The sequence below is a fragment of the Xenopus tropicalis genome, chromosome 5 (assembly GCF_000004195.4).
Source record: "Xenopus tropicalis strain Nigerian chromosome 5, UCB_Xtro_10.0, whole genome shotgun sequence".
Lineage (NCBI taxonomy): Eukaryota > Metazoa > Chordata > Amphibia > Anura > Pipidae > Xenopus > Xenopus tropicalis.
This window is the reverse complement of record NC_030681.2, coordinates 26,803,556-26,828,690: the sequence shown is the minus strand read 5'-3', so window position 1 is coordinate 26,828,690 and position 25,135 is coordinate 26,803,556. Positions and strand designations below refer to the sequence as shown.

At 40.3% G+C, this 25,135-nt stretch overlaps 1 protein-coding gene across 5 annotated transcripts in view; it reads right to left on the bottom strand.

Annotated features, from left to right (window-relative positions):
• slx4ip (SLX4 interacting protein) overlaps nucleotides 1-25,135 on the bottom strand; it is a 93,708-nt gene that overhangs the window by 27,972 nt on the left and 40,601 nt on the right. For all 5 annotated transcript variants that reach the window (XM_031901418.1, XM_031901417.1, XM_012962570.3 and 2 more), the window contains 1 exon segment: nucleotides 2,227-2,304. In XM_031901418.1, coding sequence (XP_031757278.1) covers nucleotides 2,227-2,304 — 78 coding nt within the window.

Sequence of the window (25,135 nt, the reverse complement as noted above, 5' to 3'; positions counted from 1 at the left end):
AAAGGATTCAGGGGTTCAGCCGAACCCAAAAATAATGGATTTGGTGAATCCCTAATATAAACTAGTTAACTATAATCTACCAGCTTTATTGGGGTTGTCAGCATATGCGTATTTGAGGGAAATTGTAACATGATGAATTTATCTGATTTTAATTGTTGCTTGATTTTTTCTGCATCACAAGACACAGCGGTCTGGAAGACAAATTTTATTTGCAGAGCTGACAAAATCCTGATTTTCTAACAATAGATCTCCAATGTAGCAGATAAATACACATACATATACAATTCATCCAGTTTAACAAATACACTGTATTTAATAAAGTGAATCAATTGAGAGTTTGGGAATCATGTGACTGTACGACCGCAAGATGCAGGCAAAGGTATTTGACAGCAGATGATATTGTGCCTTTAAATTTCAATACACAAACCTTTATTAATGTTTATGGTGACATAATATAGTGAAAAATTCCACCCGAGAGAGCCTGAGAAAAAAGCATTTTCTTTCATAACAAAAGGCTAAAGTTGGTTTCATGTTACATTTCTTTTTAGCAAGAGAGACTGACGAGAACAATATTGACTCATATTACAGAGAATAGGTGACTTGGTATAATATAAGATCCAGCTCTGTAGCAGTTATCCTGGAGGGTGAAACCTATATCATGTGGGACCTGCGATACTCAATGTTCATACTTGTGTTTCGCTCAAGGAGGTATCTTCCTTACCAAATGATTTCCATCTAACATTCAGTAGTTATAGCTAGCCATACTGATTGTAAGTTCCCACCACTTTATTTTAAGGGTTCTTCTTGCTAAGGGCAAGTATTAGGCGATTGATCTTGTCTCTAAATATATCTCTATAGATGCTAATGGAGATAGAAAGGTAAAGTAATCCGAGTGGACACATTTAAAGGAAACAGATTGTGTTTCCTTTAACAAGAAAAGTGATATTATTGAAAATCTTTTTGAGAGAAATACACTGTACATACTGTATCAGCTGTGATTTATCAAAGGGTAAATAAGTGTGACTTCCTCTGATGAAGCACCCAATGGTGCGAAACACGTTAGGAGAGTGGGTACCATGAAGCACTGGGATGTACCTTTCCATTGTTTGCTATAGTATGTTTTGGTTTTTGATTTTTTGTGTTTAAATTCTGAGCCAATAAATGGTTGTTTATTTCACTGAACAATGTGTTAAATAAATAAGTGGGAACAGCAAATTTAGTAAAATCACTATTTTATACTTTTTCTCAAGAAGACTCAATGAGGAGCTAATGCCAATGAAAAAGTAATGTACAGAAATGTATTTTACATTTATCTATTCTAGAAATCAGAGGGCACCATGTTCCAGTAGAGCATAATCTCATATGTTCCAGGTAGCACAATGAATCCAGCCTTCTGTACTGCACCCCCAAACTATAGTGAGAATGACAATTTTACTTTGAAGAATGCAGTGTACAAAGTACAAAAAGGGCCACAATCGGCCATGTATTTTGCTTTTCCTGAATGGGACTCAGAAACCAATGACTAGCCCCTTGAATTGAACACTGCCTGCATTAGTATTTGCCCCCCTCCCACACTCTAACTTTAGACACACAAGCTAGGTGGGGCAGTAGGCACAAGCTACAACAGCTACAACGGCTTGCTGAGCCTTCGGATGCTGTGCTCTGCTCTGCTCTGCCAGCCAGCGACAGAGCCAGCATTCACCAGGGAAAAAGCTCTTGCACCCTTTAGTGCCCCAGCACTTGCACCCTAGGGAAACATAAATGACCAATAATATTTTAGTGCTGATTGAATTAGCATTTAAGTGATAAGGAGGTGGCAGGCTAGTTTCGGGCACATCTCCATCAGCTCAAATATGCTGGCGGAGAAACTGCCCCATGTGACATCAGTCTTAAGGTGGCCATACACTGCCAGATCCGCTTGTTTGGCAGCCTCTAGCCTAGATTTGGTTACCCTGGGGTTGGTCAATATTTAGCTGATCCGATCTTTGGCCCAGCAGCCACGATAGGATCAAAAGGCAGCCTACAGTCCCTTCAGATGAGAAGCATATAAACCCATCAATGTGGTGATCATCGAATGGAAAAATCAAACCTTGCTGACATCTGTAGGATTTTAACCCAGATACCGGGTTGGGCAGGCCCATAGGTGAGCCGTTTAAACTACTGGCACGGTCTGGAAAGCAGTTCAAGTAACAATATATAAGGAAAATTGTATATATTTTTACATACCGCGATACTGTCGCTTCACAACACAACGGAGCTTCACCCATCTTTTAATGAAGTAGGCTGCAATACGTAATCGGTTTCCTACAAGAGATAATTGGAAACCTATCAATAAAGTTGCTATAAGAGAAATGCAAATATTGTCATATTTTATTGATAACTAACCACTCAAGACAAACAACTGTGATTTACCGTGAACTGCTAGCAATGTTATCTCTAGATTATTTTCAAATAAGGTTAATTATGTAACACAGTATGCTTTCAGCTTGATAACACTGTATACTTTACGCTTGATAATACTGTATACTTTAAGCTTGATAGAACTGCACAACTGAAGTCTGATAACACTGTATACTTTAAGCTTGATAGCAAGGTATACTTTAAAGGAGAACTAAAGTTTAACTAAAGAAGTAGTGCAGAAATGTACAATATGTTTTGGGGTTCAGTACTAGCCCAAGGCAACCGCAGTCATTTAGTAGTGAAGATATGTACCTGCAGGTAGAACAATGAATGCAATGGAGGTTACCATCCACAGGCAAATTTGCCCAGTGTTGATAAATGACCCCCATAGCCTTTAGCACGTACTCATTGCTGCAATCTCACTGTGGCGGCGGTGGTGGGGGTTCTACCTCTTCCCATTTTGGGGTTCTATAACATGTCCCTGACTAGGAATTTCTTAGCCACAATGGGTAATATGACAAACCTCACTAGAATGCATAAAGCTAATGTCTTTTGTGTAACTTAAGACATGGAGACCATGTTGCCTGGGACTATGACCCAAAATAGGCCTTGGCATTTCCAGTACACAGAGCTACAAACATCCCCCACCAGCCCATTAAATAGGACAGTCTATGGCATTTTACAGCAGCCCCTCTGGCATTTGCCAGAACCCACAGATTGCCAGTCTGGGCCTGAAGTTGGTCATAGGGAAGAGCAGGCTATGGTTCATTATATGGAATGGTGAGAACATACTCCAAGAATAGTCCCCAAACACTACAGACAACCCAGAATGGATAACTGTGATCACCTACATTTGAAATGTCAGCATCTTCCCAGCCATCCTTTGACTAACTTTACCTTAGAGACAATTCACATGTTGACTGAGCTAATTCCAAAGGATACGTGGAAAAACCACAATTATGTTTTCCATTTCCATTACAATGAAAAAGAAAAAAAATGAATTTCCACCAACGTCCTGCAAGTATTATGTAAAAAAGTTTGTTGCTTTAAACAGAGCGTTGGCCCCAATTCAAAGGAAGAAAAGCAAGCATGTAATTCCAAACAAAACAGCCTAACACTCCATGGACAGTTAGCTAAGAGAATACTAACACTGTAACCCTGATTTTAAAAACGCGGTGCCTGCCAAAACTACAACAATCTGGGTGGGCAAGATTACTAATTGAACTCAACAAGTGGCTGTAAAAGGCTGATCATTTTCAGATGATCTGGATGGTAATATACTCTTCATGACTTTCATTACCGGAGCTTTTGCAGGCTGACACGCTGTTCCAAGGACGGAATCGAGAGCCTTTTACGCATGATATAACATTAACTGGTTTTCTATAGTTGTTTTATTTCTTAGTCATTGCAGTTATTCTTTTTATTACGAACCAGCATTTCCACTGAGCTTTTCTCCTAATGGACCTCAAAGTACTTAACAACTTGCATGCCAGATCACAAAATAAAAAATACATTATTACATGAAGGAATCAATATGAACTGCTAATACAAGAAAGGCACCGTGTATTGCACTTATACTATAAAATATTCTAAATAAAAAGGAATCACTTGGGCTGAACTGGCAGAGATGTCTGCATTGCTGGGTCTGCATGACTGGACTCAAGGTATGGGTACCCAGTGGTCTCCAAATTTTTCTGGAGGGTTAAAAAAAACAAAACAAAACATAACACAGTCATTGCTTTTGCTAAATGCTAATGTTGTTTTGCTATACAACTGGCGATTAGCTACTATTGGGAGGCACCAAATTGACTCCAGCTACTTGTAAGCTGCCTGTTGTGTGATGGTGCAACCTTACTCACTGCCCTTCTATACACTTGGTTTGATCCATTCATTGACTGAGAAATATAATGATCTCTCAACAAGTGAATCAATGGTGGTTTAGCTTCCAGGCAGGCAGTGAGTGAGACTGTGCTCGTGCCCATAGTAGACTGCTCTCAGCTGAGAGGCAGGAGTCTGAAATAGTGATGTGCAGGTCAGGGAAAAACTCAACCTGCACCAAACCCTAATCTGCCAAACCATAACTTGCAAAATGTTGACAGCGTAGGACCCGCACCCAAGCCGTACCCATGTCTTTCCGCTCTGTATGCGCCTTAGGTTCCAAGACAGAGCAGAGGAAAAGTGTACTTCCCCAGTCTGACCTGCACCCAATCCAAACCCACAATGGTTGCCCAAATTTCATCCTTAACCCACCTGACCTAAGGGCAAACCCGCAGGTCTCAAGGTTGTGGGTCAACCGGCACATCACTAGCCTGAAAGGAACTGTGAACCACCCTAATGAAGGCCCAACAGAAGTTTTATCATGACAACAATATAACGCTTCTACTGATTCAGAGGGGGGCATTTACTAATGTTAGATGTTTTTTTTCACAATTTTGTGCACCAAAATAAAATTGTGGTGTTCATGTTTTTCCTGTGTCTTTTTTTGTTTGTGCTTTTTCAATTCCGCCATTTGTGGCTTTTGTAGAAATTAGTTTCAGATTTGAATGTTGATAAAGCTGCCACTAAGTGTTTCTAAATAGGCTTATTCTTCCATTTACTTTTCACTAGACAGAAGGCATGATACAAAGGGAATAATGTCAAATATAGGAGGATATTAGAAGTCAAGGCGGAGTTCCATGGCCAGATAAAGGCACTTCTAAAATGCTTGTATTTTACAACAGGGAGTACATTATGTTTTATAACTGACAAGATTCAGTGGGTCATGTGATACAAATTACATAACTAATCAGCTTTTATAACTGACGACATCACTAAGCAACATTTATAAGCACATAATTAACAGGATATTCATGGCTCTTATGTATCTATAATTGAGTGGGAACATTTCTTTACAACATTCAAAAGAGTAGTATTATTTTACTAATAGTTGGTGCTATGTAATTAATGTCTATGGGAAATATCAGCCCTTGGCAGCTTCTTGTGGAGCAGTGTTCTGTGCACCCAAATACCTCTAAATTCCACTGCTGAATGGAAAAAAAAATCCCACTATTCATATACTATACATTTCCTTTAAATATTTTTATGGTTTATACTTCAAAGATGTACAACCTGGGGAGGGGGATCTCTAATGGAGGACAATACCTGGGGAGATTGGCATAATATGGAGCTCGCCTGTCACATGCCCTGATTCCAGCAGCAATAAAACCCCATACTTCCCCGTTACAGTGCTACAATCAATATAATGGTAGCACAGCACGTAATTCACTGATATTATGAAACCTTTAATGGAAAACTAAAGCTTAAAGGGGACCTGTCACCCAGAAATAAATAATAAAAGTCCTTTTCGAATATTTTTTTTATTACCATAACCATTATACCCCTTATAAAGGCATTTAAAAATCCCAGTTGTCAAGTTGTCAGTCATATATTGCCTGCCCCGCCTCAATGCCTTAAGCGGGGCAGACAATTACTTTCACTTTCCATTCAGCACTCACCCCTCCCTCCTTTCCATCTAATTGTGTAGCCAATGCACAGGCATCAGGTCCCCCATTCTGGCACATACATAAGATTTTAGGGTGGTAAAAAAAAGTCCCCTTAATCACAGTGTCTTCAAAATGGCGCCTGTCTGCTTGCTGAGATTGTGTAATTCCAACACTGAAGGAAACAAAATGTATATTATTTATATAGTGTAAGTGAAGTTTATTTTACATAACAAACACAGAGAAGATTTTGAAATTATTTTTAAGGTGCCAGGTCCCCTTTAACAAAGAATTAAGCTAGAAATGCTGAATTTTATATTTATATCTCATGCCTGTGTAAACAACCATAGAAACTCTCTCTGTAAATTTAAGATAGCAGCTGCCATTTTAGCTCGGTCTGATGTCACTTCCATGCCAGCACGCTGCTCCTGGAACAGCTCTAAACTCAGATTACACAGCAGAGAGGGGAGGGGGAGATGGGAGAAGAAGGGAGGGGAGAGAGGAGCAAATTGAGCAGACTGCCCGGAAGGATTTTGCAAAGAGAACGTCTGATACATAAGACATGTATACAGAATACAAGGAAAGAAATGTGATGTTTCTTTTCACTCAGAGCAGAAGTTCTGTGAGTGCTTATGGCTGTATTTGCATGGACTTTTCTGATACTTAGTTTTTACCTTTCCTTCTCCTTTAATTCAAACTCACATTTCAGGGCAACATAAAAGTACATTCTGCAACAGAATAGATTAAAAGGGTAGTTCACTTTAAGATTCACTTTAAGATTAACTTTAAGTATGTTACAAAATGGATTATTCTTAGCAATTTTTTAATTGGTCTTTATTTTTTAAATTTGCCTTCCTCTCTTTCCAGCATTCAAATGGGGGTCACTGACCCCTGCAGCCAAAAAACTTCAAGCTTCAATTTTGTTATTACCCAACTTTTTATTTAGGCCCTCCTGTCTCACTGCTGCTTGGTTGCTAGGTGCAGTTGGACCCTAGCAACCAGATAGCTGCTTCAATTCTAAACTGGAGAGCTGCTGAACAAATAGCTTAATAATTCAAAAATTGAAGAATTGCAAATTGCCTCAGAAAAGCACTCTCTACATCAGGGATCCCCAACTTTTTTTACTCGTGAGCCACATCCAAATGTAAAAAGTCTTGGGGAGCAACACAAGCATAAAACATGTTCCTGTGGGTGCCAAATAAGGGCTGTTATTGGCTATTTGATAGCCCCTATATGGACTGGAAGCCTACATAAGGTTCTGTTTGGCAGTACATCTAGGTTTTTATGCAACCAAAACTTGCCTCCAAGCAAGGAATTAAAAAATAAGCACCTGCTTTGAGGCCACTGGGAGCAACATCCAAGGGTTGGAGAGCAACATGTTACTCATGAGCCACTGGTTGGGGACCACTGCTCTACATCATACTGCAGGGTAATTTAAACAACTCTTTAATAACCAGCCTTGTAACATAAGCTGCTATGACATACGTAACCTCACTTTCTGCTAATGATTGATGATTAAAAATGACCCCTAAGCTTAGATAAAATGGAGCCAGTTGGCCCAACAACATCAGAGTATGGGGAGCTGCTGTGCACAACTTTAAAGGTACGGGTCATTACTGCTATAGGGCTGCTGCTTTTAGCTGGTTCAGTAAATTCAATATACGATACAACATTTATAGCCATATTCTTTTTACGCTTTAGTTCTCCTTTATATAACTTATCATGAATCTCAGTGTTGTGGGGAAAGGTACGATTTGTATGAGGGCAAGCTAATGCTGCAGAATCACCAGCAGCAGATGTGAAAATGTGACGAAGAGAAATTCTAAGATTTACCAAATTCTCCTTAAGGTTAAACTTGAACATTGAAAGTTGTGGAATGAGTAATCACATAGAAGGAGTGGTAATTTGCCCTGCTTGTTATAATTCATAGTCCCAGGACAGTAAAAGGAAATATCAGACAGTGAGTTTTTAAGCTGTAAAACTATCCTGCAACACTTGTTTTCCAGTGGAGTCACAGCCAAGTTGACTCGATATTCCACATGGCTGCCAAAAAGAGTCTGTGGTACAGTGTATAATAGTGGAAAGCCCTCTCCCACGGCTATTAGTGACCATTCATTTGGGAGCCTGGGAAAATGCCTCTGACTTGCAGAGTTATCTGGAGTTGCCTGGCAGGTGTTTGCGTCTCAGAAAAATCTGGCACCTGCTTAGCATCCAGTGTAGTCTTCTCCAAATCCACAGGACAGGCCAAGGAAGGTATTCTACTCCATACATACATATATATATGCATACAGGCTCCCATAGAATAGCACACTGCTGGTTTACCAACATATAAGTAAAACACTATTAGGGAAAAAAAATTAATATTTATCCCATTTCAATGAATCAGTGGCCTTTCTTATTACATTACATTAACATTTATTTATAAAGCGCCAACATATTCCGCAGCGCTGTACAATAAGTGGGTTTCATACATTGGACATACAGAGTAACATATAAAGCAATCAATAACCGATACAGGAGGTGAAGAGAGCCCTGCCCAAAAGAGCTTACAATCTACAAGGAGAAAGGGTTGAGACACAAGTTTCTTATCCTGCAGAGCGGTTTGTATGATACACTGCACAGGCTTGCAAGCGGCTTACACAACATAACTGGGAATACAATGGAAGTCACTGCCCTTTTCCAGCTGCAATAGCAATGGCTGTTTTTCTCTTTACTACAAAGCCCAATTCCCATTTAGCTCCTTTACCAGAACGTATTACACTTACAACTAATTTCAGCAGCTTTCCGGCTTGGAATTTCAGCAGCTATCTGGTTGTAAGTAGTAAGAAGCGAATTGGTTCTGTTTCGCTTTGCCTAAATAGTAGCGAAACTCCTGAAAAATTAGTGAAACGGTGGAAAATTTGTGAAACACAACATTTTTGATATAAGCAACTTTCTTTGACGCAACTGCAAATTTTCTGCAGCAAAATTTTGTGGGCCTTTCACGAAAAAAAGTCGATGACACCGAAATGCAAAATTTCGCTGCGAATCCATGCCTGCCGAAAACATTCGCTCATCTTTAGTTTTTAGCAACCATGGCACTGGAATGTGAACAGAAGATAAACTAAATAGAAAGGTAAGGAATAAAAATTAACAAAATAAAACCGTAGCCTCACTGAGCAATATTTGGTCTAGCGGGGTCAGTGGCTTCTATGTAAAAACTGGAAACATGCAGACAAAGAAGGCAAATAATTCAAAAACTTTAAAAAATAATGAAGACCAAACGCAAAGCTGCTAATTGTACATTCTTTATTATACTATAAGTTATCTTAAAGGTGAACCACCCTTTCAAAGCCAGTGGCACACAAGGATATTTGGGGCTTTTGCCTGCAATACTCCTGATGAAGATCTTACAGTCTTTTGGAGCAAATGCCTTGGATTACCTTGTACTTTGTAGCATTTTTACCTTTTAGGGCTCTGGCACACAGGGAGATTAGTCGCCCGCGACAAAACTCCCTGTTCGTGGGCGACTAATCTCCCCGAGTTGCCATCACCTGCCATCCCACCAGCGAACATGTAAGTCGCCGGTGGGATGGCACACGCGGCGGCGCGATTTCGGGAAATTGCCGAAGTTGCCTCGCAAGGCTTTTTCGGCGATTTCCAGAAATCGTGCTGCCGCGTGTGCCATCCCACCGGCGACTGACATTGTCGCCGGTGGGATGGCAACTGGCAGCAACTCGGGGAGATTAGTCACCCGCGAACAGGGAGTTTTGTCGCGGGCGACTAATCTCCCCGTGTGCCAGAGCCCTTACATGAATGCTCTCCTTTTTATAAATGTTGCCCAAACAATTAGGGCCAAAATGCGTCAAATTCACTGCCCGCCGAGATAATCTTGTGCAAGTGCCTTCGCTTGTTAATCGATTCGTGCGCATTGCCCCATGAGGGTGTGCCAGTAACTTGCCTAATGTGGCTGATTATCTAAATAACTGGAAGAAGGGAAACATCAAGAAAGACAAAAGGTTTGTAATGAAAGGATCCTGCTCACTTTGAAGAACCCAGGCCTCTCATTGTGAGTTTTTAGATGTAAGCATTGACGTGCAAACCTAGAATAATGCTAAGACAATTGAAACAGCTGCAAGCTCAGAGTTTCCAAAGCAAATCCACAGCACAAAGGCACAACATAACAACAAATGGATAAAACAGGGTGACATTGTCCTTCAAAAGTAGTTTGTAAATGAATGGAGAGAGGACCTTTGGAGAAGCATGCCATTCATGTACTGTATGATGGATATGCTCTAAACGGGTCTGGAAAATACTCCGTCAGGCTGTAGGTCACCAGCAGGAAAGTTCAAAGGCATGCATGTCTCCGGCTCATCTGAGTGGAACATGCTGCGGCTGCAAGGCTGGCACTGCTAAACTTTTTAGTTCTACACAGACCATGGGGCTCATGTATGTCTGCAAATGCAGCTGTGGTCCCTGCAATTAGTGTTTAAAATCACTTTCAGGTACTTGTGTCAAAATGCGCTCTTTGGCCAAAACATATAAGGAGTACTGGGAACTCAATTCTGGGACAGCCTCCCCATCCATAGTATGGGAGGCCTCCAAGGCAGTCATGAGAGGCTCTCTCTCCGGGGCTATTGCCCATGCTAGACATACAGCCCAAGAGTCAGTCAGAGCTGCCGAGCAACAAATGGCGGACTCCCAAGCACAACACTTTGCCAACCCCTCCCCACTCACCTACTCCTCTCTTCTGGCAGCCAGGGCAACCTTAGACAGGGAATCCACAGCAACAACTAAAAAAGCCCTCCTGTACAGTTCCCAGCGAATATACGACCAGGGAGACAAGAACAGCAAATTATTGGCGTTCTTTGCCAGAACTCAAAACCCCACCACAGCTATCCCTAGAATCAAAAATTCCGAAGGGAAATTGTTAAGTGACCCCAGGGAAATAGCCACCACCTTTGCCAAATTTTACCAGAAACTATATGAGTCCACAGCCTCACACACAACCCCACAACTCCTACAATTTCTAGACAATATCCCTATCCCCTCCCTCTCCCCAGCAGAGAGAGCCTGGCTTAACCTCCCCATAACACCAGCTGAGATACAACTTGCCATACAAGCCCTACCCTCCAACAAAACACCTGGTTTGGATGGGTTGCCCCCAGACTGGTATAAAGGGCTGGCAGACATAATACCCCCGCACCTTTTAGTCACGCTCCAAGATGCATGGGACACGGGAACCCTACCGCCATCCTTTACAGAAGCCCTAATTGTGGTCATCCCCAAATCTGGCAGGGATCCTACATTATGCGGCTCTTACCGCCCAATATCCCTAATAAACACAGACGCCAAAATACTGGCAAAAGTCCTGGCCAACAGATTAACAAAGGTGGTGGAGGACCTGGTCCACCCCGACCAATCCGGTTTCATGCCGGGCAGAGCGACAGATATCAATCTACGTCGACTATTTACAAACTTACAGACCCCCCACAGGGAAACCGGGTCGAGGGTCATAGCCTCCCTAGACTCGGAGAAAGCATTCGATTCTGTTGAATGGCCCTACCTATGGGAGGTCCTCAAAAGATTTGGCCTGGGACAGCAGTTCATCAAATGGGTCCAACTGCTATACCAAAACCCCACAGCCAAAATCAGAGTCAACGGTATTACCTCAGAACCCATTACCCTCTCTAGAGGCACTCGCCAAGGCTGCCCCCTCTCCCCTACCCTATTCGCTCTCGCCATTGAACCATTGGCCATACTTATACGGAACTCCCCCAGCATACAAGGTCTCACATACGGCAATATATCCGAGAAGGTATCATTGTTTGCGGATGATATCCTGGTATACCTAGCCAACCCCGCCCAATCGCTCCCAGCACTTCTCCTAGAGATCCAGAAATTCGGCAAATTCTCAGGTCTCAAAATAAACTGGGACAAATCCCAAGTATATACCCTAGACCAAACACCGGCAATTCCGCTCCCAACTGGTATGGAATTACAATGGGTCCAGTCCTTCAAATATCTGGGCATCCATGTACACTCCGATCCCACACAATTTATCAAGCTCAATCTTGACCCACTGATGGACCACATGGCCCAGACGCTGAAAGCATGGGTAAAATTACCACTCACACTCTGGGGGCGTATCAACCTACTGAAAATGGTCTTTCTCCCCAAACTCCTATATATATTCCATGCCACACCATACCCCCTCCCACGCTCACTATTCCGCAAACTCAACACCCTAATAATACCATATGTATGGGCAAACAAAACACCGCGTATCTCCTGGCAACGCCTAGCAGCACCACTGCAACAAGGAGGCCTGGCTCTCCCACACTTTTTCTTTTACTACCTGGCTTCCCAGATATCATATTTACACTGGCAGTTCTGCCCCAATCCGTACAACCCCAACATGGCCCTGCATGCCTCCCTCCTTAACTCCATGGAGGGTCTGGGCAACTTCCCCTACAGACATATTACTGACGGAGGTGCTCTACCCGACTCACTCAAAACCCCTCACAAAGCTTGGGCAGTGGCACTCAAACTCCTAGGCCACCCACTCCCACATCTATCTCCCCACATGGCCCTATGGGGTAACTCCCTACTCCCCCACATCAAGAACCTACCTGACTTCACAATCTGGCCCAAACTAGGGATCAAAAAATTAGGCGACTTAGTCCAAGGTGCACAATTCCCTTCACACCAAGAACTGCGAAGAAAAGCACCCCAAGTGCACCTACATCTATTTAGATACTTACAGCTCAGGCACGCCTTTCAGGCGCAGTTCCAAACCCTAACCCCAACCCTGGTCTCACTGGACCTAGAAGCAACACTATACCAACCCCAAACCAAAAAGCTCCTATCTAGAATATATACCCACCTTCTGGCAACTAATGTCAAACCCTTCGAACGTGCATACAACCTGTGGACCACCGCTATCCCCAGCTTAACACTAGAGCACTGGGAGGAAACAACAGAAACCTGTTATGAATTCCTTATCTCCATACGGGACAGGTTGATCCAATACAAGGTCCTGCACCAACTATATATTACACCCACAAAACTCCACCGGTTCGGCAAAGCGCCTGACGATTGCTGCCCCAGGTGCAAATCCCCCCGAGCGGACTTTATTCACCTAATCTGGAGCTGCCCCCCCATAGCGCAGTTCTGGACTGCTGTGATGGACACTATCTCAACAGTGCTAGCGCTACCCAATGTCATCAATCCCACAACCTGTCTCCTAGGCACGGTGGAGGATATGCTCCCCACCAATGCAGCCAGAATAAGATTTAGATCCCTTACATTCTACGCCAAAAAAGCCATTATAATGAGATGGATGGGCAACAGTGTACCCACGCTCGAACTCTGGCAACAACTCGTCAATGCCGCCCTACCCCTTATAAAACTTACCTATGAGACCAGGGGGGCACACGGCAAATTTGAAAAAATCTGGGCCACGTGGTGTGAATCAAATGGGCCCCTCACCCCTTAAAAGAACCGCGTCCGTATTAACACCTTGCAACAAAACTGTACTCATGATAACAAAGCTGTATAACCAACTTGTATTGTGTAAAGTAACCAACCACTCATATCCATATATGTAACCTGTTTGTTTATGTTAACATTTTATTTCACTATCAATAAAAAGAAAAATAAACCTTTAAAAAAAAAAAAAAAAAATGCGCTCTTTGCAATTCCATATAGTTGCGTTCGGTGCCACTCAGTCCCCTGGCTACCACCTCTGGACCAGATGGTAGCTCCAGGGTTCTGCATCCTGCATCAATCAGTTAGGCAAAAGAAAAGGGTGCATAGGTCAATCACAACTCGATAACGATGCCATGTAGACTTCTAAAATATTTGGCACAACTGATTTTTGCGCTCTGTTACAAACAGGGTGCAGTTGCACCAAATATTTTGGAATCTGACTAGCATAGTTTTTGATAGGTGCAGAGCAATTGCATTAAGAGCATTGCCCCTTTGTGGCCGCAATGACACAGGAATTCTAGGGAAAAAACACTGCGTGGTGGAAAAAAAAAAAAAGACGAGTGGCCTCAAAATTGCATTTTGCTTGTTGCACTTGCAGACATACGTGTGCCCTCATATGTATAATACAGGATGTACTAAGCAATAAACTAAATAGGCCAAGATTAGCTAAATAGATAGGAAAGAGACAAAGCCCTTTGGCTTTTACTGTTTCTGTGCCACCCCAGCCTTGGCTTCTCTGGAATTGCATGCCTAGTCAGAAAATTGGCTGCACACTTCAACATAACATGTCAGAACTACATTAATTATAGTAATCAGTGGAAAAGCTTACATTCTGCCATCATATAGATACATTGGAACGTGCATCTAGTTAGATGATAAGGAAACATTCCCATACCATGACTGAAAAAGTGATCAGCCTAAACAAGTACTACTCCAGAGAAGTCACTTTTTACAGGGTAAAGTGCGGGGAAGGGGGGGAGTTAATAGTACTATAAAAGGATAATATTTTTTTCACTGATGCTTTTCAGACTTCTATTTATATACTTTTAACCCAGCCCATATATTTGAAAAATCCATATTTGCAAAAGATTCCTAGTTCCTTAATTCTTGGAAAATGGCATTGTTGCAAAGCTCCAGACACGAGTAAAACCAGACCACCAGGTAAAAGCAGGTGGCCCTACTCTATAACATCCACTCGTTTGGTGAGTTCGCCAAACAAGCAGATCTTTCCACCAATATGGCCACTTATACGGATTCGCGGTACTTTGGGCTACTAAAAATCAGGCCTGAAATTACCCCCATTGACTTAGTTGGCAATCACTAACCAGGCTAGCATCCTAGTATTAATCAGGCAATGTGCTTGGAGACGCACAAGGTTGATTTTTGCTTTTGGTGAGCTATTTAATGATACAGGGCCAAGACATCTGAAATAAGAAATACCATGCCATTGTCCTTAAAATTGCCACCTGAGGGAACTTATGGCAAAAGACTGTGGATATGTAAATTAGAAATAACATTTGTAGTACAAGTATGGGACATGTTAACCTGGGACCTGGAGTTTTCCAGATAAGGGATTTTCCATAATTTAGATCACTGTACCTTAAGTACATTTAAACACTAAATAAATAAAAATAAACCCTATAGGATTGTTTTGCCACCAATATTGATCCATGCAGCTTAGTAACCATCAATTAGAAGCTACTGTTTTATTACATAGAGAACAAATCGTTTCCAGTAATTAGAATTATTTGCATAAAATAGACTCTGTGAGAGATGGCCTTCCTATAATTTTGGCTTTGTCAAAATCTGCGATTGTGTAAAGTGAAGGTAAAACTTGCTAAACTTTGCACCCCCTGACACACCAAGCCAACGTGAATTCTCTATACTATGGTGTGAAGATCTGAAACATACTGTAAAAATGAATTAGCACAGGATTCCTATAAAAACCTTAAGTAAATCCACAAATTTAAACTGACAACGTGCAAAATCCATTTATCTCTTTGACTTTGAAACACATAATTTTTTTTGCTATGCGCTTGCCCCTATCTATTATCGTTATACCATTAAACGTATTACTACTTAAATCTTTACCATTTAAATTACCGTGTAATTGTGCACAGCATGTTGCCAGAAGCAAAAATCAATCAAGAAATACATCAAGCAAAACATATAATGGGGCTGATTTATCATACACTGGATGTCTGGGAATCCTTCAGGATATTCTTTTTTTGTTTTTAAGTTTTTTCTTTATAACAACAGGATTTCAGATAAATGTAACAATATTTCTTTATAAAACAAAGAAGTATGGGCAGAAATGTAATAAAAGTATAGTCTCTGAATTCAAATTTGAGATCACATACTATAGACATGGTAACAGTATAGGAACCAATTAATTGAGATAAGGAGGATATTATAGGTAAAGCAGCTAACATTTATGCCTTGGGGTGTGCCGCGAGGCCTTTTAGAATACTTATGGAAATCCCAACTTTAAAACATACAAACGACTAGATAAACCAGCATAAGCCAACTGTGCTTGTGTTCACCAACCTTACAGATGATTATCTGGAATAGTGTTTGTTGTCTAAAGGTGGCCACACACGTGGTGATTTGCGATCTTTCGTGCGACCATCGGTCGCACTAAAGATCGTTAAATCCGCCACTAATCTTAAGGGCTGAAACAGCAGATAAGGAGGTAGAAACAATAGGATTTCTACCTCCTTCTGCCGATTCAGCCCTGACGACAGATTTTGCTCAGGCGCCTTCTATGGTGCCCGATCAAAATCTTTTAACCTGGCCAATCGGCGAGTCGACCGATATCAGCAGACTCGACTCGCCTTCTTGCCATGCACGCACCAAATATAGTACAAAACGAGGTTTTGTACGATATTATCGGTGCGTGTACGGCCAGCTTAAATTACATTGTATCTTGGGACCTTACATCGGAGATGCTGTAGCAGGAAGGGATTGTTACCACACAGGCTTTCCACCTAAAATATAAACTTTTTATTTTTTACAAAAGCCCACTCAGGGGAAAAAAGGTGATGATGATCGGGCCTGAAACCAAGTACGAGTTAGGAAACTTATAAAGGTTTCAACAACCATGAATAGGACCCATTGGGGCACATTTACTAATCCACGAACGTCCGAAAAGCGTCCGAATGCGTTTTTTACGTAATGATCGGTATTTTGCGATTTTTTTGTAAATTGTTGCGATTTTTTCATAAATTGTCGCGACTTTTTCGTAAATTGTCGCGACTTTTTCGTAAATTGTCGCGACTTTTTCGTAGCCGTTACGACTTTTTCGCAGCCGTTACGACTTTTTCGTAAATTGTTGCGACTTTTTTGTAGCTGTTACGACTTGCGCAAATTGTCGCAACTCTTTCGTAGCCGTCGCGCCGAGTACGAAAGTTTCGGATTCATTCAAGCTTCAGTATCATGACTTTCCTTGGGCCAGGTTGGAGCTGCAGAGTGCCATTGAGTCCTATGGGAGACTTTCCTTGGGCCAGGTTGGAGCTGCAGAGTGCCATTGAGTCCTAGGGGAGGCTTCCAAAATCATGTAAGTCGGAAAGGTTTGCCCAACGTTTACGAGCGCTCAATACGAAAAAGTTGCGACAATATACGAGCAAATCGTAACGGCTACGAAAAAGTCGCGACACTTTGCACAAGTCGTAACAGCTACGAAAAAGTCGCGACAATTTACGAAAAAGTCATAGCGGTGACGGGAAAATCGCAAAAATACGAAAAAGTCATGAAATGTTCGTTTCCAATCTGAATTTTTCCCATTCGGATTTGTGGATTAGTAAATGTGCCCTATGGTGTTGAGGTCTTAACTGTCTCTGGAAGCAAAATCAGCACAGGAATTATTCATCAAAAGCGTGAACTTGTTTATGGGTGGGCAGCTGCACACTACCTTCACATTTCAATGTACATTGCCATGCCTTGGCATATATAATGGGTTATGCCACTGACCTCTGTAGAGGTGGAAACGGGTTCCCCGAAGTGATAATTGTGCTACACTTCTGGCAGTCTAACAGACAAGCCCGGATCTGGCAGGCAGATAAAGTGCTATGTAAATGCTTAATGCCGATTGTAAAATTTGGTGCAGGGAGAATATGGTCGGGTGCTGGAATACTTGCTTGACAATTTGTGCTTCTTACTTAGTGGCAACTAGGGAAGGCTCTTTCTTTCTTTAGTAGAAAAACACTCAATGCACAAAGAAAGTTCTGTACCTACATAGAGTCTTGACCTTAACTTTAAACAAATTGAACACACTAGGTCTGAATTGGAATGCTAAATGCAAGCAAGACCTAATCAACCTGCAATAGGGTCAAGCCTTACTAATGTACTTGGGGGTGAATGAAATCAAATCCCAATAACATCTAATGGAAAAAATGTCCCAGCAAAAGTAATAAAGACCAAGATCCTGGGTTTAGAAATGAGATTGACAGCAGTATCTGACAATTGCCTGTCCGATTCAGTGCAATTTCTTATACATTGAAACTTAATGTTAAATAATATAATAATATTATAATATAATAACATTAATATAGTTTAATGCAGTTTTACTAGCGATAAAGCTGATTAGCTATTCTAAAAACACGTATTCTAATTGCATGAGAGTTAACATGGTAAATGCAATCAATTCAGTCAATTCTATGACCTAACACAAGCTTTATTTCCTTGTAACTTGGCACTCTTATCTTTCCTTTAAATAATGATTTATGTTTTTTCTTTGTCTCCAAACATTATCTCGGTGATAAGACTGCAGGCACTAAAGCAGGAAAGCCATTTGTGCACACTGCAGACAATTGATATTCCAGATGAAGTTATGACAGGTAGAAAAATATGAACAGTTTATAATTTTTGCCTTGTCAAGGCACACAATGTACACCATTTGATCTAAATGACATTTACACAATAGTGTCTGCTGTGTTACAAAGATATGCCCGTAGTCCTGGCGAACTCGCCTGTAATTTTCTCACACTGTTGGATGCCTACACAATGCATGCAGGAAACCATGCAGCTAAAAGGTCAAAACATTTCATTTCCAGGTCATGCTTCTGGCTGCAATTATGCAAATTCTTATTTTCCAAATCTGTCAAGTTTCCAAAGTACTTTCTTATCCTTTCAACACTTAAGTCGGCCCCGGAATACAGCAGCCATTGTAAGCTAATTGTTATCGATACTACGGGTATATTTTTTCATGTGAAGACATTTCAAATAAATGCCGAGCATATTTTCTCCCATCGACTTGCAGAGATTGACATGCATGTTATTAGATATGGCCCTTAAAACCGAGATAGGAGAAGCAGCCTGTCACAATATTTAGCAATAACAGACTTCAGCAACAAACGCGTCTTTGACTTTGGTATCCTAATGAGACAACTCCTAAGCTTGGCTTCTTTTCTTACTCAAAATGTTCTTGGTGGGAGCCAGCGTACGCTTCCAAACCTTTTAATGAGAAATATGTTTAACTTGAGTTTCTACAGGTTAGAGCATGTGCAAATGAGAAGAAGCCTTTGTTTTATCACCTTTTATCCTCCGAGAGCTCTTTTTTTTTAAGTTAACTAGTGAATTCTGATGAAATCTTTCTGTAGGTTGCGGCCTCTTTGCATTTCTGGAGTTTGAGAAAACTGAATGAACCTTCTTCATGGCTACTGTCCAAACCCACAGGATTTAATAGCACTTTCATTTTTATTTCCAACACTAACTGGTTGGAAACAGTTTCATGTTTATCTATTTTAGGATTTAAAGGCTATAAACAAAATCAAAATAAATATTTTTTACTAAAGAAGAAGACCTTCAATGGTGTCTAACTACTGGAAGCAACACATTCATTAGACCTCTGGCACTCATGCCATTTTGACCACTGTGGTCAAAATGGCAGCACCTTCCACCTGTTGCCATTAAAGATAATGCTTATATAGTTTCATTCAATTAATGCTCAAGATCCGTTTTTGTAATTATCCCATGTAGTGTTTTTTTTTTAATTATTTATAAAGTTTACCATACTTATCTGTTTCTCTTTCTATATGTACTGGAATAGCTGTATGACTTGCTTTTGGTGGCGCATTCACCGACTCTCATTCTCATTCACTGACAGACTGGCATAAAATAGAGTATTAATACCCACAAGAGGTGCAATTCAATAGGTAAGAAGACTATGGGGGCCATTTACTAACTGTAACTTTTTAAAGACTTACTATGATTCAAAATAGCTAAAAATCCAAATCCGGCAACTCACCAGCTAAAACCTGCTGAGATCATGTATAAGTCAATGGCAGATATCCCTCCCCTGGAGGATGCTTCTTTTGCTTCGAAACTTTAGAGGTTTTGGATTTTTGGCAAAAAAATACAACATTTTTGAGCCTTTCCTGCGACTTTTTCATTTAAATTTTTTCAGTACATGCCAGGTTACGAGTTTATTTGAATTTTAAAATAAAAAAAAAAAAAAAGAGAAATGTTAGAGTTTTAGTAAATTTGCCCCCAATAGTAAGACAATAACAGTCTCCACGATTTTTAACCTGTATTATTACGTTGCATTAGAGCTTACAATCTAGAAGATATATATACTGTATATATACAAGCCATGAATATCATGTAAATGATATCCTTATAAACAGAGTTATAATAAGGGTTTAATGATGTAATTTGTCACGACTTACTAAAACTTGTTGTAAAATATAAGGATATTAGAACTCACCTTGGAGTTCCCATTATACCTATTATATGTATGTAAATGATCTTGATAAAGGTCCCGGGTGAGGACCGAAACGTCGATCTAAATAAAATAAGTATCTTTTTTTTATTAAATTTTCCTGGTATATATATATATATATATATGGAGATGAATATATATATATTCATCTCCATACCTTAAGTCTGCTATAAAATAATTAAAATATTAATTAAACCCATTACGATTGTACTGTTTTATTATTACAGAGAAAAAAGGTTAGGGAGATAGCTTTCCTGTAATGTGTTTCTGGATAACAGATCCTACACGTGTGTGTATATATAGCAAGCTGATACAAAAGAACAGAAGGAGCACACCCCAGAAACAACCAACTACCCTAGGTGCTGGCTAAAGTTATTAATAAAAGGACAGAATCCAATTAATAAACTTTTTTGTTTTTTCTTGAAGTCCCTGTGTGTGCCACATATATATATATATATATATATATATATATATATAAGCCATTAATATCCTGTAAATTATATCCTTATAAACAGTGATTAGTGATGTTATCAGTTTTAACTGATGCTTAGTGATTTTGTTTGTGTCAAATGACTCGACTTGTGTATTATACAAGATTATGTACTTCCTGTAGCAAAATACAGTGTGAGGATATAGGAGTTACCCGAGTTCCATGACCTGCCTAATATCCCTTTATTTCTCAGTTGGGGGGACATTATTCCCTGTATACTCTTCCAAACTGTAACTTCTAATGAGCAGGGCGTGTAGTTACTGATTGATCAATATGTTGGTGCTATATAGATACCGGCTAAAAATGACAAATATTTATATCTTGAATTAAAATTCATAGCCATGTTAATTGTTTGACATTTCTAATCTAGATCCAACAAACCAGTACTGTCTGGTCTGCGTGCACAACTGACACTGGCACTATCAATGAAAGAACACATTGCTAATTAAGGCAATGTTTTTCGTGCAATTCCCACAGGGTAAGCTGTCCTTGTTCCAGCAATATCTTTCCATGGCTTCCACATCTTCTCTAGTGCTCTCTGAACTGCTCAGTTCACACCTGCTAATAAATTTCCTCCAACTTGAAGGCATACAATTACCAGCCAGTGCCTATGCCAGACTGAAGCTTAGCGATGTAAGAAGACACACAAAAAAACTCAATATTAGGAAAAATGCTACTGGCACATTCTTTGTAAAGCAAATGAAATGCTGAAATTTAATCATTTTCCATATATATATATATAGTTAATATATTTTTACTTCCCTATTCCCTTAAGCGGAGCTACTTTTAGTACCTTTTAATATTCTGTGACAAGGGCATGAAATGCGTTCTCACAAGTGGGAGTGCTGCAGATCTGACTCAGCAGTCTCCCAGTGCCCTATACACAACACAGAACATGCTGAGTGAGATGGGACTGCCTTACCGCTGACAAGTTGAACTGCTGCCAGAGTTACTCATACCACTGCCCATACCACTTCATATATATCGGGCACATAATAAAAAAGCCTATTGGGAAAGTGCTATTCTCAAAGGTACAGCAATGTTAATCTGTGTGTTTATATTTATAAAGATATATATTCAAGCTTATAGTGTGCACTGTTCTGTTGAAGACTGATTTTTCCTTTACTAATAATAATAATGCAGATTTCCCAGAAGTCCCTTATTTCCACTCTTCGTTTCTGACAGTTCATTTTTTGACTTGCAGGAAATTTACAGCTCCTGGGAATGTTTTAGATTTTTTTAAAACATCTCCAAGGGGCAGATTTATGAATATTTGAGTTTCTTTTTTTTCCCCTTACTTGACCTCGCAAGTGAGAAACACTGAGTATTGTTTCTTGTGTTTTGTTGCTGTTGAGCATTTATTAATATTTTTCCGTGACACCAAGAAAATTCTTCTTCCATTGTGCAATGTTCCCGTAGGCATCTATTGAACAGATTTTCAAATTCAACTTAAGTTCACTGTCATGAATGCAATGGCTGGCGTGCCCATTGGTTACAATGGTTGTCATCACCTCTGAGCTCCCAAGATGCTTAGGTAAAAAGACGCCAGCCAAAAAAAAAAAATCCTGAGAATATGTATAAATCACAGAAGAATCTTGGGAAACACATTTTTAGTTGCAGTGGAGCTAATGGAAATGTTTTATTCTTTCAATATCTGCCCAAGTATTGTAATGCATGTGAACAGGAACCAATTTATTATAAAGAGGACTAGTCTCAATTACTATCACTGGGCAAATCTGCACATAGGAATTTACCATAACAACATGTGCTGTAAGCCATAGCTTTGTCTAGTCAGCTACAGAAAGAATAATGAAAGCAAAAATGTGGCTGGTTGTCAGTGCCAGGCCTTAGGTTGCGGGGGCCCAAGGCAAGTAATTACCCCATATCCCACACCCCCAACCTGTTCCTGGACTCGGAACCACCCAAACAACTCAAGCACCGAGCTCCCTGGACTTACAGACAGGCCAAAACTAGGGAAGGCAGACAGATGAGGTACCTGTGCAGCGCCCACACTATTGCATCCTAAGCATGACCTTCTTCTGTTTGCAAATTGCACAAAAATACCAGCACAACAGGGCTTATTTAAGCGGGATAAACCCTGCTGATTTTTAATAGTAGCAAACTATATAACATTTCAGGGACACGCCCCTTCTTCAGATATCTGATGAAGGGGCGTATTTTAGTGCAATTTGGAATGCAGTGGATAGTGCCGAGGTCCAAATACTGTGCACCAGGTGGAACAGAGTGGAAAGGCCAGGGTGTGCTGGTGAGTGTGGATTGGCTTCTTCTGTTTGCCCCTAGTTCCAGCCCTGCATGTTTGCATGCATTTGGGCCAGGTTAAAATTTGCCCACTCTTAGTAAATGAGACAAACAGCATTTGGAATAGTAAACAGCAAGCCCCACTAGGCTTAAAGGACACCTATCACCCCTATATTGTTTCCCCCACCAGAGGTGCGGGCTTACAGAGGGAGCTCCTGGTGTGGGCAGCCATGTTGCGACACTTGCTCATTATGCGCAAGCGTAATTTAATTCAGTTATTGAATAAGAAAGGCTTCTCCCATGAACCTTGTTTAATCAATTACTTACATTTTTTAAAAATGATTTCCTTTTTCTATGTAATAATAAAACAGTACCTTGAACTTGATCTCAACTAAGATAGAATTAATCCTTATTGGGGGCAAAAAAAACCAATGGGTTTGATTAATGTTTACAGGATTTTTTAGCAGACTTAAGGTATGGGGATCCAAATTACAGAAAGATCCCTTATCCAGAAAACCACAGGCCCTGAGCATTCTGGATAACAGGTCCCATACCTGTATTAGGTACAAGACTTCCTTGAACCCAGTGCCTTATGCACTATAAAACCTTAAACTGGCAGACTACTGAATGGCACCACATAGATGAGCACAAGTAGCGCAAGTGCACTTTGTATGTCAATTTAAATGGTGCCAGGTTTGCACCTCGCGTTTGTAAATGAGCCCTTGTATGTTCTAATTTTAAAAAAAGTTTTGTTTCATAGAGTAACAAGCCCTGAACAAAAGTAGAGCTTCATATTCTTTGAAACAGGGAGTCTCCAAAACATGATGTAAGGCATGACTGAATTCCGCCCTTAAGAAATCTTATACAATGCTCGGCTTTTTCCTAGAGCAGCATGACACACGCTGGCTGATTCTGCTTCAGATGCTGGTTCTGTACATCGCTTGGAAGGAACACTCACATTTCTTTCATATCAGCTTACATTTGGGAGTCTGAAACACTAAACATGCAGTGATACATCATCCTGGTGTGGAAGAAATATATATAATTGTATTATGCTATCAGAAACAAATGACAGAGTTATATGTAGTTGTGTTTTTCAACAGATTTTGCTGTTCTTGGCAATGTCAGAGGTTGTCCCTGTTATACAAAAGGCAGGTAATGTAACTGCATGGCAGTCTCAAATTACAGCCAGTGCCCATGGTCTTAAAGGGAACCTGTCACCCACACATAAATAGCTGTATAACAAATTAAGCATGAAACCCCATTTTTTTGTAAATTAAATTCTCCATACCTGTTATAAATGAATTGAAAAATCTGAGCTGTCAATCATATATTGCCTGCCCCGCCTCTATGCCGTAGACATAGAGGCAGGGCAGGCAATATATGATTGACAGCTCAGATGTTTAATTACAATTACTTTTACTTTCCATTCAGCACTTCTTAGATATCACCTACATGGCAAATGCTTAAGATTTTGGGGTGATACAAAGCTTCCCTAAATAATAAAATGGCGGCTGCCTGCTTGTTGTGACTGTAAATTTCAAGACTGAAGTGGAAAAAAATGTAATAATTTACATAGTTTAAGTAAGGTTTATTTTGCTCTACTAATATGATAGAAAATGATTTGGAATTATTTCTTAGGTTCTTAGGTTCTCCACAGATCTGACATTTTAGGCAAAGTGAGCACAAACATACCAATATCACACAGCAAATAAGTATATCCGTAATTAGAATTTTGCTCCCATTTGGTTGGCACAGGTCTACACACTACTAATTTTCAGGACAGTGGCAATACTGGGCATCATTTTACTGCCTGCATGATTTCAAGCTTGGTGGACAGCCAGAAAAATACTAGGAATTGCCCATCCATTGACCTGTATGGTTGCCTGGTCCCTGCCAGGCAATGAACCCTAGAAAACATGACAGTGATTGGTTCTGAGCAAAAACTGATCCATGAGTGACAAACAAGTTTATGCTATAACGGGCTAATTGCTAGAAAATGAATAACATACCAATGATCTGCCCCCCCCATCAAAAACTGTAACTGCCAAAGTGCATAAAATATGCATTTCAGTCTACTAATGGTTGTCTGACCATTGTTTTAGATTTGAGACAGTACAGCTATAACAGGATTTGTTATACAGAAGCCCGTTATCCAGAATGCCTCAAATAAGGGAAAAACTAATTTTAAAAAATGTTTTCATTTTTCTCTGTAATAATAAAACAGCACTTTGTACTTGATAGTAACTAAGCTGCATGAATCCATATTGGTGGCACAACAATCCTTTTGGATTTATTTCATGTTTAAGAGGGTGATTT